Genomic DNA, 16,444 nt, shown 5'->3' on the forward strand with positions numbered 1-16,444 from the left:
AGGTAACAATATGTACGTAAGACACTCTGTAGGGATAATCAGACCATTGATTCATTGCAGTCTTGTGGCTTTGTATTGCTAAACTATTGCGATTGAGAAGCCTTTTGTTAAGAAAATTAAAAAAAAAAAATAAAGAAAAAAATGAGTGAAATACGTATTTTGAAGAAAAAATATGATTTGATTCCCTTTGTGTTTGCTTTATGTAAATTGTCACTTGAGTTCGTGATCTCATAAATCAGGTAAAAGAGAAAGATAACTAAGTAAACTTATTGCCACACGATTAGATTAGATTAGTTAGCTTCTAAGCTTCTCTCGTAAGCTTTTGACATAACCTTTTTGTTCCGCAGAAGTTAACATCTAACACGGTTATATATATTGTTGTTGTTGTTGTTTTATTTTTTATTACAGTTCATCTAGAAAACAAAAGCAAAAATATAATCTAATCGTGTAATGGTGGTGTCGTGTTAAAATTAGTGTCACACATGCCGTTATGTTATATTGAGTATGTGCATGAAAAGAAGTGGAAATAAAAACCGAAAAGACACAAAACACACACATACGCATACATCTTGCAAACGCTTTGCTTTGCTTTGCCTTTGTTTAAGAATTCAAGCATAAAATAAAATTTCAACACTTGTTAACTTTTATTGCCTACAAATAAGAAGATAATAATCGAACACAGAGAAGAAAAAAAAAAAAAAACAAACAAGAAAAGTTTAATATTAATAAATTCAAAATTTTATGTGGGAATTTCCTTTTTTCCGACTGACTGCAGGTGTCAATAGAATTATACGAACGAAAGAAGTTTGATAGATAAATTACTGCGCATGATCTTAATCATGATAACTCTCATGCAATTCCGATGAAATCATCATCAAAAAGGAGGAGAAAGCTTTTAAAAGAGCAACAATATCTACAACAAAAATCTACTCTTGGCAATGCCTAAGGAATCTTTTCAACCACAATTAGTTGCTTCTCACTCCTTTTACGGATTAAAAGTTTCTTTTATAAATTTGCGGATATGGTTTCGTCAATGATTTATTTAAAATTAAGGATATGCTGCTTCATTGGCCTATGTCTATCGATCTATGCGACTTATGTGGAAGTGAAAGCAGAAAATATTAAAAACTATAAGGCCTTGTGCGATTTAAGTCAAAAAGTTAGCTGTACAGCGGTATTCAACACACCGTAAGTTAAACAAATTTTTATAAAGCATCCGCTTTAGTAAATGATGATATGACATTTTGAATTTATTCCTTGTCCGTGTTTATGGTATACATTACGTTTACGCTAGCCCTCTAAAATGGTAACAAGCCGTCGAATAAGTGAAATTAGAAACTGCAATGAGAATAATTTATTTATTTATACATATTTAAAAAAAAAAAAAACAAGCAAAAACCCTATAGTGACACACCCCCCGCCCACCAATTTTTGAGATATTTCGATGAAATTTGGTAAAACCGTTTTTTTCTTAAAGACGAACGCTATTGAAAATGATTTTTATTGGATGTCTGTCCGTCCTTCTATGTTTATGCACAAGTACAGATCGTCATTTTTGAGAAATTTCACTAAAATACAATGTTTCGGTCAAAGAAGGAACGCTGTTTGGCTAAAGCAGTCAATTTTTTCGCCCACTTCCCATATAAGACTTCATTTTAAAAAGCCGTTGTAAGAATAACTGCGTTAGGCGCGAAGAGGTTGAGTATTCGTGTCGTTGACAGCTATAATATTCAATGAATTTTATCAATTCGTCTTTTCACTGTTTCAACTGGGAAACTTTCTTCATTTTCATGAGTAAAAACATTTACATCATGTCTATAGAACTTGTAGGATTCCTGGGCGAAAACCTAAAGTGATTATATATATATATATATCTTGAAGTGATTATATATATATATTTGAAGTGATTTTTTTAGAGAGCAAAACAAATGATAGTTGGACGTCAGAGACCCGAATCATACCGTGGGTACATCAAGCTTTCTCCGTCAAGTTATTTCAAATTTTGCCTATTAAGGATATGTGTGGTGAATCATTGTCCTCAGGAACATGTAGAAATCGATTCTCCGGCAAGGTTGCAACCCACTAAACACAACGCGCGAATTTGGTCTTTGCCACCAGTTGGGCAACTTCATTCGTCTTGAACCAAAATCTTTTTCGTATATTATTATCGTAGGTAGAGCCATTTTGATGGTTCGAACGTTCGGTTTCGTTTTAGCAGGAATTCGCAGATAAAAACTCAATGCATTAAAGTTTTCACTGTTTATATATACGATGCCCAAATCGAGCTTCTTTTTGTAGTCTAGGGCGAACGCTTCAAAACTGTTTTTCACTCAATATTTATTTCCTTAGCGATTTCATTAGATGGCACTTATCGATCCTTATCAATTTCTTGAAGAACGAAGAAACTTATCAACGAATTAGCGACCAGAGCATCACATTTTTCTCGACACTTCGAAATCGGAAGCAAGCATTTGCATATTGTTGATTCTGATAAAATATCCCCATCATATAGATCACAAAGTTTTTTTACATGAGAAGCTTGAGAAGCTTTATCGCCTTAATTAAAGTAATTTTATAAAATCCGAAGCATTTGCGTTAATTTTCAAAACGCTGCTACTTTCTATGGAATTAACCAGCAAACCGTAACGTTTCTTATTGTCATTAACTACGGATTTTCACACGTGTTGTGAGACTGCTTAACAAGATTAACTTTACCTAGGCAATGCATTAGGAAAAATGTCGCGGGCTTCTTCCTCGATCAATCATATTATTTCCGAGGCAGGTTAACTGCTTCGGGTCCTGAATGCTTTCTCGCAAATTAACTTGGTTTTTAAACTACAGATCTTTTTCTTAAGGTAACCTTAAAATGCATTTCGATTTCGATAACCTAACATATTGCGCCATATCGTAAAAACCTAGGTGTATAAATACTTTCATAAAAAAAGATCGAAATTGGTCCTTAATAAAGTTGTAGCTAATGTCAATGGCAATAATGATATGTAACTTTATTTCTGAACGGGAGGAGAGAAAATTTTGCAAAGTCGAATCTCTCTTTTTTTTGTTTGCAGTTATGGAAAAAGCTTTGGTTTGCTCTCTTATCTCTTTAATGATATTCCAAATCGCTGGAATCCTCCAAATGGTCTTTTAGGCACCGTGTACTACGTGAGCTTCATTTTTTCAAGTGAGTACATGCGAACTTGTAAAGAACATTTTATTATTATAAAAAAAAATTCTTTTTTTAACTTTGCAGCTTTCTTCGAACATAAGTCTCTCTTCAAATTGCAAATGACGCTATGTATTTGTTCAAATCTGTTGACCATATATTTGGCATATTTATTGTATTATATTTTACAGAATTTTTGTGTGATTTGTGTATCGATTTATGTGATAAATTTTCTTTGTTTATGCGAAATGTTTAAAATTTATAAGAAAGTGTGGTTAGTTAAACAAAATAAAAAAATCAAATAAATATTTTATCAATTTATCAATTGTAATCAAGTATTTAGAAGGTGGAAGTAAGGTCCTAGCATTACTGCAAAACTTTTGTAAGCTTCGCATTTTTTCCTTACGTATAAGTTCAACACTATTGGGCTGCACAGGCTTGGTCATTCATTGTACATTCTTGGGCGTATTAAACGTGTTTTTTGACAATTACTATGTTTCTGCGGTAAACATTCCCCGTTCGCAAAAATGAAGGTATTACCCACAGCTTTCCCGAAGAACTTGGAAGTGACGTAAATTTTTCCAAGGACATGTCTATAATATTGTTTTGTAAATAGAAAAGATCAGGCGCACCCTCTCCATATTAGAGAGCATGAAAACTTAGTTCTTTTTTTTTCTTTTACTCTTTTGGAATAACGATGATGGATTTTAAGGACCCGGTCACGACCGAATATAATTTTCTTGCTTTTTATTCTTCAATTTTACGCTTAAGGGCGATAAGAAGACTGAATTTTTGGAAAACTATTTCGTTACTATTGTTTACAGTTGGGAACGGTCACAAATAATCTTGGTGTCGAACGCGGTCGGACGCTCCGTTATTAGATTCCTTGCCTAATAGTGTAGCTCTCGCTCTTCTCGCCCAATAAAAGAGTTGCCAGTAAAGTAGTCATTCTTTTAATAAACTTCACAAGAAATGAGAGAAAAAAAAAAAATAAATAAATAAAATTAAAAAAACTTTCAGCAATGATAAATGCAAGGCCAACAGGTAAGAAAACTGTGGTCGCCTGTGCCCGAATTTGCCATATGCACCACCTTTGTCTTAACAGCAAATCGGCGAAACAAGTGAAAATTTCAATGTTCAATATTACTGAGTGGCGTTGTCCGATTTTTGTACAGGTACTGTGTGGTCAGCTGACTGTGGTAGTCTATGAACAATTAAAAAAAGCAGAGATGTTATCCGTTTGTGTTGCATTCTGGGCGTGTCCCTTAATCGATTTGACTCATTTACAGTATCAACCAGCGTGCAAAGATTTCCAATATTTTTGTCAAACTCGAAATTGACATCTTAATTTCTGCAGCCAGGAGAATGCTTACCCCTGACATTCCAGATAGACAGACGGATATTCTATAATTCGCAAATTTCTTCTGATCAAGCATATACATGTAGGCTTTCCTCGCTTAACATGATACTTGTAAAGCACGGTTTCAATGCAATGCCATTTCAAAATATCGAATATTTTTGTTTTTCAATTAATTTTTCGAATCGATCTACAGGGCGACCCAAGGACTAACGCTATTGAAAATGGTTAGAATTGGCTCACTTTCTCGACCACTCTCCATGTAACGCCCTATTTTGCAAAATCGTAATATGGCTAAAAATTCCTCCATCTGTCATAGTATTTGGACATTGTAAATTGGTTTGAAAAATTTCGTTCGACTGGAGCAAAATTTTTGAACCCTCTCTCATATGAACGTTCCTACTAAAACTGTGTCTTTATACAGTAAAAAACTACAATTGCGTATATTTTTTGGTGAAAATTAGTGCATAATGGCAATTCGACATAGAAATCAATCGCGCCGAATTTGGACTAGGTAGGCCTATTTTTTGGATACCATTGCATATAAGGATTCGAGAAATATCCGGTCTTTCGTGAAAAGTATACCTTTGCTTGAAAATTATTAAGTAACTTTTGGTGTATTATTAACGAAATAACTGAATAACTATATCACGCGAAGTGATGTAGGGGATCGAATACTCGATCTTACCCGAATATAATGTTCTTAATTATTTTTTTATAGAAACTTGAAGGTAACTTACGAAACGAAGTCGAAAAAAAATGAAAATATTTTACAATTTACGATTTCGTTTCAATATAACACAACACACATTGTATTAATTTATTCCAAGATATCTTATAAGACGGTTTTGACGCAACACGAATAAGATGTCGGTACAGTGTGGTACACACTTTTTTGGTTTATGTTTTACCTAAGCTTTAATTAGATTATTCGATGTGATACTTGTCATGGTTCCGATATAACGCGGTACAACTTAACCGTGTTAAGCGGCAAACACCTGTATAGTTTATAACTTCCCGACTTCCCGACTTCCCCTTCTTGCAGGCTTTCTAAATCTTTTGACAATGTGAATAGACCCCTGTCTTTTGGTGGTAAGTATAATAGCGGAAATAATTGAATCAGCGAACGTGACGATATTTATAATTCTAATTCGCATTCCCACTTGTGAGTAGGATATATAAAGTTTGTAAGAGTCTATGCGACAAATGTCTGCTGGACCATTTGTACGACTCCTACTCATAAAAGGTCTTATCTTGAAACCCTATGAAGCGTCGCACGACATATATTTTTATTTCTTCATATTTTTCGATTAAAATTGGTGAACAACACAATAAACCAATACGCAATATTTGGATGGAATGGGGCCCTTTTTTGAACGGCCTTTCGTATGAATGTTCATTCACAAAGTAATCACGAAAAGTAAGCCTTTATGTGGCGACAATATCTGACTTTCAGTCTTTTATGATAAATATTGGCAGCAAAGTTTTGAGTTGCCATGTAAATTTGCTGCAGTCCGGACCACGTACGTATCTGTCTTATTTCCTTACCTAGGTAGGTACAATTTTTAATATTTTTTTTCTATGACGAAAACAGGTAAAGGAAAAGCTCTGTCAAAAAAACTATGAAATTTGTCGAATATTTGCATTTTGAGCTTTTTGACTTTTGAAGGCTTCCTCTGGTATTATAGGTGTATGTATTAGATGAGGCGATGTAGAGTATTTAATGATCGGATAGAAGATATTCACTCCGTTTATAATACAATTTGGACTTCGGAGGGATGTTGCCCTATGTTCTGTCTTATTCTGTTCAATTTCTTTCTTCGTGAGCTTATCCTAACGTCCTTGCCATTTATCCACAAATGTGTATGTCTTGGACGCCTCTTACTTTAAACATTAAAAGCTAACATAAAAGTGACTAATATTGAGAATTTGTTTGCAGTCAGTGATGCTTATTGATTTCTAAGGTATCAATTTTCTGTTAAATAATTTTCAAGACAATGAATGGCTCAAGGACGTCTGTTGCTATATGAGGCAAACTTTACACATTTTCTCTTGAAGTGTAATTTTTAGCAGCAAATTTAACTAAACTTAAAATCTAGCGTGAATTGCATCCATTCGCGTACGTAGGTTTAATTTTATTGTTTCAAAGTATGGGTTCCCCTCCCTCCATTTACGTAAATAGTTAAGCTCGTAAAAGTCTTATGACTCCTTATTATAATAACGGTACGTGTGTGTATCTAATGAGCCGCAATGTTGACGGTTGCCTAATGAGATGGAAATCTAAAAATAATTTTAACCGTTGCATTAATTAATATTAGAAAAAAAGAGACCTACGTGCGAATGTGACGGTATGTCTGCATAAATACATATGTACATAAGTATGTGTAAAAATATATATGTATGTATATATATAAATTATTTTTAAAGATTATTTTTTTTTTTTTTTTTTTTTTGCAAAACAATCTCCCAGATTTGTCAATAGCTCCTACTTTGGCAAAATAAAACTTATGGCTCTTGAAAATATGACAACAAAATCTTCAACAATAACAACAAGAATAACAACAACGACAGCAACAACGAATATTTTCAATGAAAATCATCAAGGAGATCGTTATAAAAATTAAAAACAAAACTAGACAATAATACAATCACTGTTTGTAATAACGAACAAAGATGCTTCTTCTATTTGAGCCGATCATAGCTTATAAGTGTGTTGAATACTGCAATCTATGTAGAGTATATGCAGTTTTCGGTTTTTTTTTTTTTTTTTTTTTTTTTGTTAATTTTTTTTTTATTTTATATTTTTTTATTTATTTTTCGTTAACACGTGGAACAAGAGCACACACAACTTCTTTGATAACAATATGTCAGCTAAGCTATGCTGTGCGCTTTGTACTGATCTGTGTGTATACATCATACTTATAAGCATACATCTATCTATACATATATTCATTCACACATATGTTCTGAAGATTGCACATGAATGACTTTAGATTAAATAAAGATGAACTGTACTGAACTGCACTGCCAAACTCTGGTTGACTGGCTGACTTTAGAGTGGCATCAACATGTGGCACGAGTGATTGTTTTCATGTCAATTGTGCATGTGAGTATGTTGGTTTATATATATGTAGTATAAGGCTTCCTAATAAGTAACATACGTACAAAACGTTAAAACAAAATCATACCATCATTTACAATCGACAGATCCTCTCTAAACTTGGCTCAGCGTCGAATGCGGCGTGGATTCTGCTCTAGCGTTCATATAAATATTTGCGCGGTTTGTATTAAAACGTCAGTCAGAATTTTCGTTTTCATCTTATCATCTCCAAAAAAAAGTCAAGCTCCAGTACGGTATCGAGGTAAAGCGTTAGCTTGTGTTTAACAGGACCTTTGCCACAAGTTCCTGTTATTACCATTTTTACTTACAAAGTTGTTGATTGCTGAAGAGTGATTTTTCATTAGTTGTTGCAGAGAACTATAGAAAAAAAGTGCAAAAAAATGTTAAAATTTATTTGTGTGACATTATTGGTGGTTACAGTTTTAGCCCGTCCAGAACCACCAGTGAATACATATTTACCGCCTTCTGCTGGCGGAGGAAGTGGGGGTGGTTCTCCATTGGCACCGTCGGATACCTATGGTGCTCCTGGAGTAAATGGTGGTGGTGGTGGCGGTGGTAGCGGCCCGTCCAGCACCTATGGAGCTCCGGGTTCAGGCGGAAGTAACGGGAATGGGGGTGGTGGATTTGGTAAGCCATCTAGTACTTATGGTGCTCCTGGCTTAGGCGGTGGTGGAAATGGAGGTGGCAGACCCTCAGAAAGTTATGGTGCACCTTCCGGTGGTGGAGGAAATGGATTTGGAAAGCCCTCTTCAACTTATGGTGCACCCAATGGAGGAGGCGGTAATGGTGGTCCTGGAAGACCTTCATCTACTTACGGTGCGCCCGGTTCAGGGGGTGGCAATGGTGGTGCTGGCAGACCTTCATCTACGTATGGTGCTCCCGGTTCAGGGGGCGGTAACGGCGGTTCTGGCAGACCTTCATCTATGTACGGTGCTCCTGGTTTAGGAGGTGGTAATGGTGGTTCCGGCAGGCCTTCGTCTACCTACGGTGCTCCGGGTTCAGGAGGTGGAAACGGTGGTTCTGGAAGACCTTCATCTACCTATGGCGCACCCGGATCAGGCGGCGGAAATGGTGGTTCTGGCAGACCCTCTTCTACTTACGGTGCTCCTGGAAATGGGAACGGTGGTAATGGCTTTGGAAGACCGTCTTCCACTTACGGAGCGCCAGGTTCAGGTGGTTCAAATGGCAATGGCAAACCTTCTTCTACTTACGGGGCACCGGGATTAGGTGGGGGTGGCGGTCGCCCTTCGGATAGTTACGGTCCGCCAGCGTCTGGTACTGATGGTCGGAATGGAAACGGTCACGGTCAGAGTCAGGAATATTTGCCTCCAGGTCAATCTGGCGGTAGTGGAGGAGGCGGCTACAGCGGCGGCTCTGGCGGTGGCGGTAGCGGTGGCAATGGCGGTGGCGGTGGTTATGGTGGTGACCAAGACAACAATGTAAGTTCAACTATAAGATAACCATACCATATAGAAACAAACTAACGCTTCAATAGACTCAACTAAAATTTATACAGCGCAACACAAAAACTTCAAAGATCAACCAACTCAAAATAACCCAGAAAAAAGAAAACCAAAACATTAAATAGAAAAGAATTACAAACAACCTTTACACGTTGGCAGTTGACCTTACAACACCCAATAAGAAAGAAAAACAACAAGCATACAATAACTTTTTTTCGTAACACCATCATTCACGCTTTCAGGATGCTTTTTCTAATTGGTCTTTGGTTATGCTAAAATTAACTAAAAACAAAAAAAAAAAACCAAAGTTTCTCTTTACGTGTATTCATTCCGTAATTTCTAGGAACCAGCTAAATATGAATTTAACTATCAAGTTGAGGATGCTCCCAATAGCCTTTCGTTCGGTCATTCTGAAATGCGTGATGGTGATTATACAACTGGTCAATATAATGTTTTATTACCCGACGGCAGAAAGCAAGTAAGCATTTTAAAAAAATTAACGCATACATTGATCGTAAATTAAACTTTGTATTGTCAAGTTTTTGGAATAAGAATCTTGACGAAACTAACGGGATTTCCGTTAAATTGGCCATGCGTTACATTTTGATCTCTTTTGGAAATCATACGCTTTAAGCATTGGATTTTTATAGCTCTTCCAAACAATACCCCTCAGCAGTTTGAGCGATATTTTTTTCTCTACTCATTCTAAACTTTTGATAGAATGACCAACTTATAGAGTGCATCTGTCGGTTTCAAACAATGTATGTCGACAGTTAAGTTATGAACTTCGACAAGTCAGCCCGCAAAGAAATTCTCGCCATTAGCTTAAGAAAAGAAAATAAGAAGAAAGGACATTTCATAATTAAAGTCGGAAATGCATTCGCTTTTGAAATTGTTTTGTTTTATGATAATTTTGCTTTTAGGTTGTGGAATACGAAGCTGATCAAGAAGGCTATCGTCCCCAGATTCGCTATGAAGGAGATGGCAGCCAAGGAGGTTTCGGTGGTGATGGCGATGGTTATTCCTATGAGCAAAATGGTGTCGGCGGAGACGGTGGCGGTGCCGGGGGTTCTGGGGGTTATTCGAATGGTCAAAACTTAGGCCCTAACGGCTATTCAAGTGGACGTCCTAATGGTGGAAATGGCGGTGGTCGTCGCGGTGGCGGTGGCGGTGGTAGTGGCGGTGGACAAAATTTAGGTTCCAACGGTTATTCAAGCGGTGCGCCAAACGGTTTCGGCGGTGGTAATGGCCAAGGCTACTCAGGCGGTCGTAATGGAGGTGGAGGTGGAGGACGTAATGGAGGTGGATATCGTAATGGAGGTGGCGGAGGTGGAGGTCGTAACGGAGGCGGCTCTAATGGTTACAATTACGATCAGCCCGGAAGCAATGGATTCGGACGCGGCGGAGGAAACGGTGAAAATGACGGCAGCGGCTATCACTATTAAGTGTTGAAATGAAGGCAAAGAAAATCGGAAATGACTTTCTAGTTAGTGTTCGTTGATTTTCTGGTGCAGTTAAAAAACTGTGAATTTAAAGTGACATCAGTTTAATCAACCATTCTCTAGACTCTTCTTTTTTCTTTTTTTTTTTTTTTAGTTAATCTAGTTTATTTCTCGTAACTGTATAAAAAAATTGAAGACTTTCTTTTCTTCTCGTTCTTATTAATTTAAATTCTTAGCACTTTATGAAAATGCGTGGCATATTTTTTTTAAAAATAGTCTTTTTAGCGAGTTTTCTTTTAATTTCTATTTTTTAAGATTATTTAAATGAATTTTTTTTTTTTTATATAAATTAAAGACAAAAGTGTCCTTTAAAATGAGTGACGCGCAAAAAAAGAAAAAACCTAAAGGAAATAATAAATTTAAGTAAATGACCCTGGCATGTGTATGTATATATATTTAAAAAGGAAATGACAAATAAAAATGTTTTATAAAAAAATTTACATTTATTGTATAATTAAATTTTCCCAATGTAAACTTGAGTTTGCTCAAATTCATCATCATAATCTCCGAAATTGGTCCATGTGTAATTCCATCTACTAGGTGCAGCACGAGGATCTAATGGTTTATTTGAAGGCGGCACTGCCGTACTATTGTAGTAATCAAGTTCGAATAATACTGAATCCAATATGTTTGGATATCTAAATCGAAAATAAAATTACGGTATGTTATGCTTTGGTAGAACACGCACTTACTTGTGAGCTAAGCTATAGTGCTCGCATGGATCGTCCTTAATATTATATAGACAAGGTTCTTGTAAGGGGTTACATTTACTGCCCTGTTTTAAATAGGGCACTCTCACGTTACAGTTAATATTCGATTGTGACCGTAAGCGTATAATGTCAGCCGTTGTGGGGAGCATATTCAAAGCCTCTAAAGCTCGACCCGTCAAACATAAGCGTATAGCTTTGTAATCATAAAGTCTTGGATCACGATCGCCGGCTGGACCATACCAACCATCCCAAGCTCCCTGATAATTGGTACCCTTTAGAAGCTTCCAATCACCGACAGTTAAAGCCGAACTTCCCCAAATATCGTCAATATTATGAAGTATAATCTTGCGAGGTGAGGGCTCATCTTCAGATAAGGCACGCCATATACTGATACCATCTATTTCAGAGTGAGTAAGACTAAAAAAGATTCTCTTTTTTTCCCCAAATAGATTAATTATTACTTATTTTCGATCTTACGGCGAAACTGGATTATCAGTAATGGCTGTTAAAAGCGTTGGCAACCAATCTGTTATGTGCATAACTTGATCAGCTACGCGACGTGGTTTCTTTAAACGAGGTGACCACAATATACCGGCTCCTCTTACACCGCCCTCCCAAAGGGTATTTTTTACACCCCGTAAAGGCCAATTAGATGCATGATTTAAATTAAAACCCTCTGCTGGTCCCCCATTATCTGTACTAAAAATGATAATTGAATCATTAAGCATTTGTTGCTTCTGCAATTGTTGCACTATACGCCCTACAGATTCATCTACTTTTGTAACCATAGCTGTAACAGAAAAGATTTTACTTATTGTTATTGTTATTGTTGTAGTTGTTAAATAAATGAATCGGTTAATGAGCGAACGTTCACATATATGCGACATAATAATAATGTTAGCTAATGGTGTTTATGTTTTATGATTTTATTGTTTTGTCACAATATGATGTCAACGTGAAGAAATGGTCTATTGTGGGAAGGTTTCTTATTATACGCAAAAATAATCTTATCTTTGTTTACCAGCATATTTTCTTCTATTGTAATTCGAAATGTGTTGCATTTTTGCTACGGTTTCGTCAGGCGCCGATAATGGATCATATGGATTTCCTGAATGCACCGCTGCGTGCGCTACATAAAGAAAAAGAGGCTCGGACACATTGTGATTTGTTATTACTCTAATAGATTCTTCTGTTACCAGATCCGTTGTATATTTTCCGTGGAACTCATAACCAACATTTAAACCTAATTATCAAACTTACTATTATTAGTATGCACTAAAGAAGAAAAGAAATTATATAGAAACCATTTCTTATATCCAAACCCCATTGTTGGCTTTCCACTGCGGTATGATCGAAATAATCATGATGTCCCGTCCAATAGCCAACGTGGGATCGAAAGCCCCGATAGAGAGGTGAATAAATATGTTTATAATGACCCAAATGCCATTTCCCAGCAATGTGTGAAGAATATCTAGATCAAGGGACGTTTATATAAAATTCAAGTTAGATGAAAGTTTTGGAGAAACTATCTTACCCAAAATCATTGAAGTATTGTGGCATAAGTTTCTCTGTTAAAGGTAAACCTCGCGGTTCAGCGCCATATAAAACAGTATGCTGCATACCTGGTAGTTAAAGAAATCATACTTTAGTTAGGAGGGAGGAAATGGGAAAGTTGCTAATGATAGACTTACCCGTATGTATGGGATGTTTGCCCGTCATTAAGGCTGATCTTGAAGGTGTACAAATTGGATTAACGTAATATCGATTTAATATGATTCCCGAGAATGCCAAGGCATCAATATTCGGTGTAGGAATTTGAGCAGATCCACGAAAACTCACATCATTAAAACCCTAAAAAAGAGACGCGTTGAAGCGTTTCATTGCCATTTAGACTTTTCGACATCATATCCTGAGGTTTGCTCCAGTCCTCTTTTACCATTTAAGTTCGGCAACCCCTACTGGCTTACTATAGCGGACTACAGATTTTAAAACGAAATACTCGAAATTTTTGTGGAAATTCAAGCTTTATGATAAGCTTCATCAAGTTTGAAATCGATTCGAATAATTGTACTAACTAATAATTGCGTTGTGAAAGAAAGGTTGAAACAGATTAGTGTTCCTGTATTTAGAAAACATTAAAATCAAGTGAAAGAGTATTGCAAGTGAAGGCTTAATAGTTTTTTTTACGGAAAAAGAAACTTGCATCCAGAAACTTGAAAAGCCCTTCCTTTTCAAATCGTTTTCTGAGACTATCGATTAAAGATTCCATTTTTGGGATATTCGTATGAAAGAATGGAAACACTCTTTGGGCACACAAGAACACCAGGGCGGAAGTACACGTTAATGAGAACGAGCAGCTTACGATCATTACATTGGCGATAAGAGCTGTTCTTTATTAACTTTCCCTAAATTGGTTTTGTATTATTGAACCGAATCTCGTTTTTGCTGATAAATCAACCTATAACGTCTTTTTACATACTACAGCTTTTTCCCGTGTAACAAGCGCCGCATTTACATCAGCTGACGCTGGCCGCGTTTCTAAGCTGTCCTTTTATTGGATTAAAGTACGAACTATTTCTCATAGACATGCCAAGAATATCTGACTTTACCGTCAATGTTAATTGTTCGGCTTACTTCGGCTTGGGTCGTCGTAATGTATTCATCCATGACAATTCAATCACGCTAATCCTTAAATTAAGCAGAAAGAGTTCCGCTTCTTATAAGCGTTCATTATTAGGCACGAAGCCTATTCAATTTTTCTAGCAAATATATTTATGACGCTATCATTTTTCAAATTTTTTCTTGTAAGCAGTTTTATAATTTCATAAGAGTGCAATTATGTGACACAAAAATCATTGTTGACGAATAACATCAGGCAAGTAACGAGCGTCTTTTCGAAAAACCAATAAGCAATCAAGTCCATATCTCGCAAACGTCTTATCCAAATAAGTTCACCTCGTGATACAGCAAGTGCTATCGCAGATTCCATTTGAGTGTTTCGTTAATTGGGAAGGCCACCACATTGTAAATTTTACATAAGATACAATTTACTTATGACATATTTGGATTCTACTTTCCTCTTTAATGAACGGAGTGCAGGTTGAACTCGCTATGAAATTATAAAAGTGGAACTAACTACGAAGACCGTATAGCACGCAACTCATTCACAGTGAAGAAATGAAATGAATTATTGAAAAGAAAATTATGTACTAGACGCCTTTTTTTAGTCTCATAAATTCTTCTCAACGAACTGCTGTCTGCAGCATATTAAATAAGCTAAAGAAAATCCTACGTAGTTCTACGAGATAGAGAAACAAACTCAAACGTTTATTCTATACTTGTTAGCTTATTAGCACAAACGGTTATTAACACGGAAATATTATAAGCAGGAGTAAGAGATATAAAGAAAGCCAGTGACTATGGTGCATATATATTGCTTAACTGCTGTCTCAACAAAGATCGGTACGTACATAATGCGTTTTTCAAATCTAAATGATACGGTGTACAACATGACGTGGAGAAAAGAAATTGGTATTCGCGGTTGACGGAATCGTTTATGTATATCAAAATTTGACACTTATGCCTAAGAAATGCAAGGAATTTTATGCTGCAGCATTATCAACTCAATCGCATTTTACCTGTTAATCAATTTCATGCTAAGTATACACTTTTATATATTCTCACATATCGACTCATCGCATTCTACCCGCTTATCAATTTTATACTATGTACACACTTTCACATATTCCCACACATCGATCATGTTAAGTATACATTTTCACATATTTTGACACAATGTAATTTAAGTAATGACTTAGTTTGCTTAAGCTGGCAAAATTACTTAATATACAAGACACTGTCCACTTTTTAGTTAAGTCAGATTTAAGACACAGTTAAGCCAGAGTTATGTTAGAGAGTCAGAATTAACATACCATTATATAAATGTCAAATTGTTTTTCCATTTAATGTGTTCCACTCTAGTGCATTTTGTCTATTGATAGGATCTAAGTCGGTTTTACGGTCACTTTGTAGATAGCCTTTGCGACCGATTCCTGCTAAGTACGAATTTGTTTCTTATTCCTGGTATATTTGTTGGTTTACTATTAAAATTTTTGCATCTTTATCACAAATGTCTGTTTACGGAAGAGGTCGGGGGAGAGAGATTAAGTTAGCCTAACCTGCAGCTTTTCATGTTCACTTGCATGACCTGAGCTTAAATATAGCAGACAAAGTGCTCATTGAGAAAGGAGAGGACAAAGATATTCTTTCAAATTTCGAAAGACGAAAGGGAAACCTGTTTAGATATGCAATGAAAAAACCTTATTCTTGAGACGTCATTACTTACCAAATCATCAGCCAATATAAAGATAATGTGCGGCTTCTTTTTCGTTAAGGATTGAAATATATCTTTATCATGAAGATCATTTGAATTGATTAAACAAATGCTTTTTAACAGAAATAATATATATATAAACAATCGCGACATAATGACAAAACGCGAGACAATTTGTTTTACGGGAATTTCACGAGTCAATCATTTGCATTCAAGATGTGTATGAGTTAATGTTAATAAACTTTACGTTCAGCGTTATGAGCATGACTTTGATCGAATAATTTTTAATGTCACCATCAGTTCATCTAATTTTAATTATAATTCTGTTTTTATTTTCTTAATTCATTCATTATTTTTGTTTTTTCAATTTTTTCGGCACTTATAAAATAAAAGAAAATGATTTGTTTAATTTAAATTCTTTCCACTCGTTTGATGTTCTTTTCAAAATATCGCAATAGAAAATTTCTACGAGCTGCCGTTGACGAAGACCTCTAAAATGTAACTAAATTGCCAAGCATTGCTTGCATTTTAAAGTGTGTAATTAGTAGTGTTGTTGTAATTCTCGATTTAATATAGCGGTATGTGCTACACATAAATATAAAGGATTGTTTTAGAAATTACGACACGTGATCTCGGCTTATCTTATCTTATCCCAATCTTATGCTCATCAAAGGTAAAGCATTTTATGAATTGACAGACATTAGACTTCGTACACATAACTTATCATCTATTTTTAGAGTAAATTTGGTAGCAACCAAACAACTTCTTTTAAAAATATTTTAAACTTAACTATGA

General features: G+C 35.7%; 3 protein-coding genes across 3 annotated transcripts; 2 read left to right on the forward strand and 1 right to left on the reverse strand.

Annotated features, from left to right (window-relative positions):
* Positions 1–767: 767 nt before the first annotated feature.
* On the forward strand, positions 768–3,468 carry LOC119636317 (vitamin K epoxide reductase complex subunit 1-like protein 1). The gene is made up of 3 exons (XM_038031619.1): positions 768–1,188; positions 3,069–3,181; positions 3,251–3,468. The coding sequence occupies exons 1-3, from the start codon at positions 1,022–1,024 to the stop codon at positions 3,466–3,468; spliced, it is 498 nt and encodes a 165-aa protein (XP_037887547.1). The 5' UTR covers positions 768–1,021.
* A 4,407-nt stretch (positions 3,469–7,875) lies between these two features.
* On the forward strand, positions 7,876–10,840 carry LOC119636432 (pro-resilin). Its single transcript, XM_038031763.1, has 2 exons — positions 7,876–9,080; positions 10,028–10,840. Exons 1-2 carry the CDS (start codon positions 8,022–8,024, stop codon positions 10,547–10,549), a joined length of 1,581 nt encoding a protein of 526 aa, XP_037887691.1. The 5' UTR covers positions 7,876–8,021; the 3' UTR covers positions 10,550–10,840.
* Positions 9,027–15,982, reverse strand: LOC119636431 (arylsulfatase B). The gene is made up of 9 exons (XM_038031762.1): positions 15,662–15,982; positions 13,008–13,167; positions 12,851–12,938; positions 12,621–12,787; positions 12,338–12,559; positions 11,794–12,106; positions 11,299–11,733; positions 11,048–11,244; positions 9,027–9,090 (listed from the first exon to the last, which is right to left on the reverse strand). The coding sequence occupies exons 1-8, from the start codon at positions 15,800–15,802 to the stop codon at positions 11,061–11,063; spliced, it is 1,710 nt and encodes a 569-aa protein (XP_037887690.1). The 5' UTR covers positions 15,803–15,982; the 3' UTR covers positions 9,027–9,090; positions 11,048–11,060.
* Positions 15,983–16,444: the final 462 nt, after the last annotated feature.

The sequence above is a fragment of the Glossina fuscipes genome, unplaced genomic scaffold (assembly GCF_014805625.2).
Source record: "Glossina fuscipes isolate IAEA_lab_2018 unplaced genomic scaffold, Yale_Gfus_2 28, whole genome shotgun sequence".
NCBI lineage: Eukaryota > Metazoa > Arthropoda > Insecta > Diptera > Glossinidae > Glossina > Glossina fuscipes.

Coding starts and splice junctions, on each gene's coding strand:
- LOC119636432 (XM_038031763.1), top strand. CDS start 8,022: ATGTTAAAATTTATTTGTGTGACATTATTGGTGGTTACAGTTTTAGCC. Junction 9,081..10,027: donor GTGGTGACCAAGACAACAAT/GTAAGTTCAACT, acceptor TTTTGCTTTTAG/GTTGTGGAATACGAAGCTGA.
- LOC119636317 (XM_038031619.1), top strand. CDS start 1,022: ATGGTTTCGTCAATGATTTATTTAAAATTAAGGATATGCTGCTTCATT. Junction 1,189..3,068: donor ACAGCGGTATTCAACACACC/GTAAGTTAAACA, acceptor TTTTGTTTGCAG/TTATGGAAAAAGCTTTGGTT. Junction 3,182..3,250: donor CGTGAGCTTCATTTTTTCAA/GTGAGTACATGC, acceptor TTAACTTTGCAG/CTTTCTTCGAACATAAGTCT.
- LOC119636431 (XM_038031762.1), bottom strand. CDS start 15,802: ATGTCGCGATTGTTTATATATATATTATTTCTGTTAAAAAGCATTTGT. Junction 12,939..13,007: donor CAAACATCCCATACATACGG/GTAAGTCTATCA, acceptor TTTAACTACCAG/GTATGCAGCATACTGTTTTA. Junction 11,734..11,793: donor ACTGATAATCCAGTTTCGCC/GTAAGATCGAAA, acceptor AATCTTTTTTAG/TCTTACTCACTCTGAAATAG.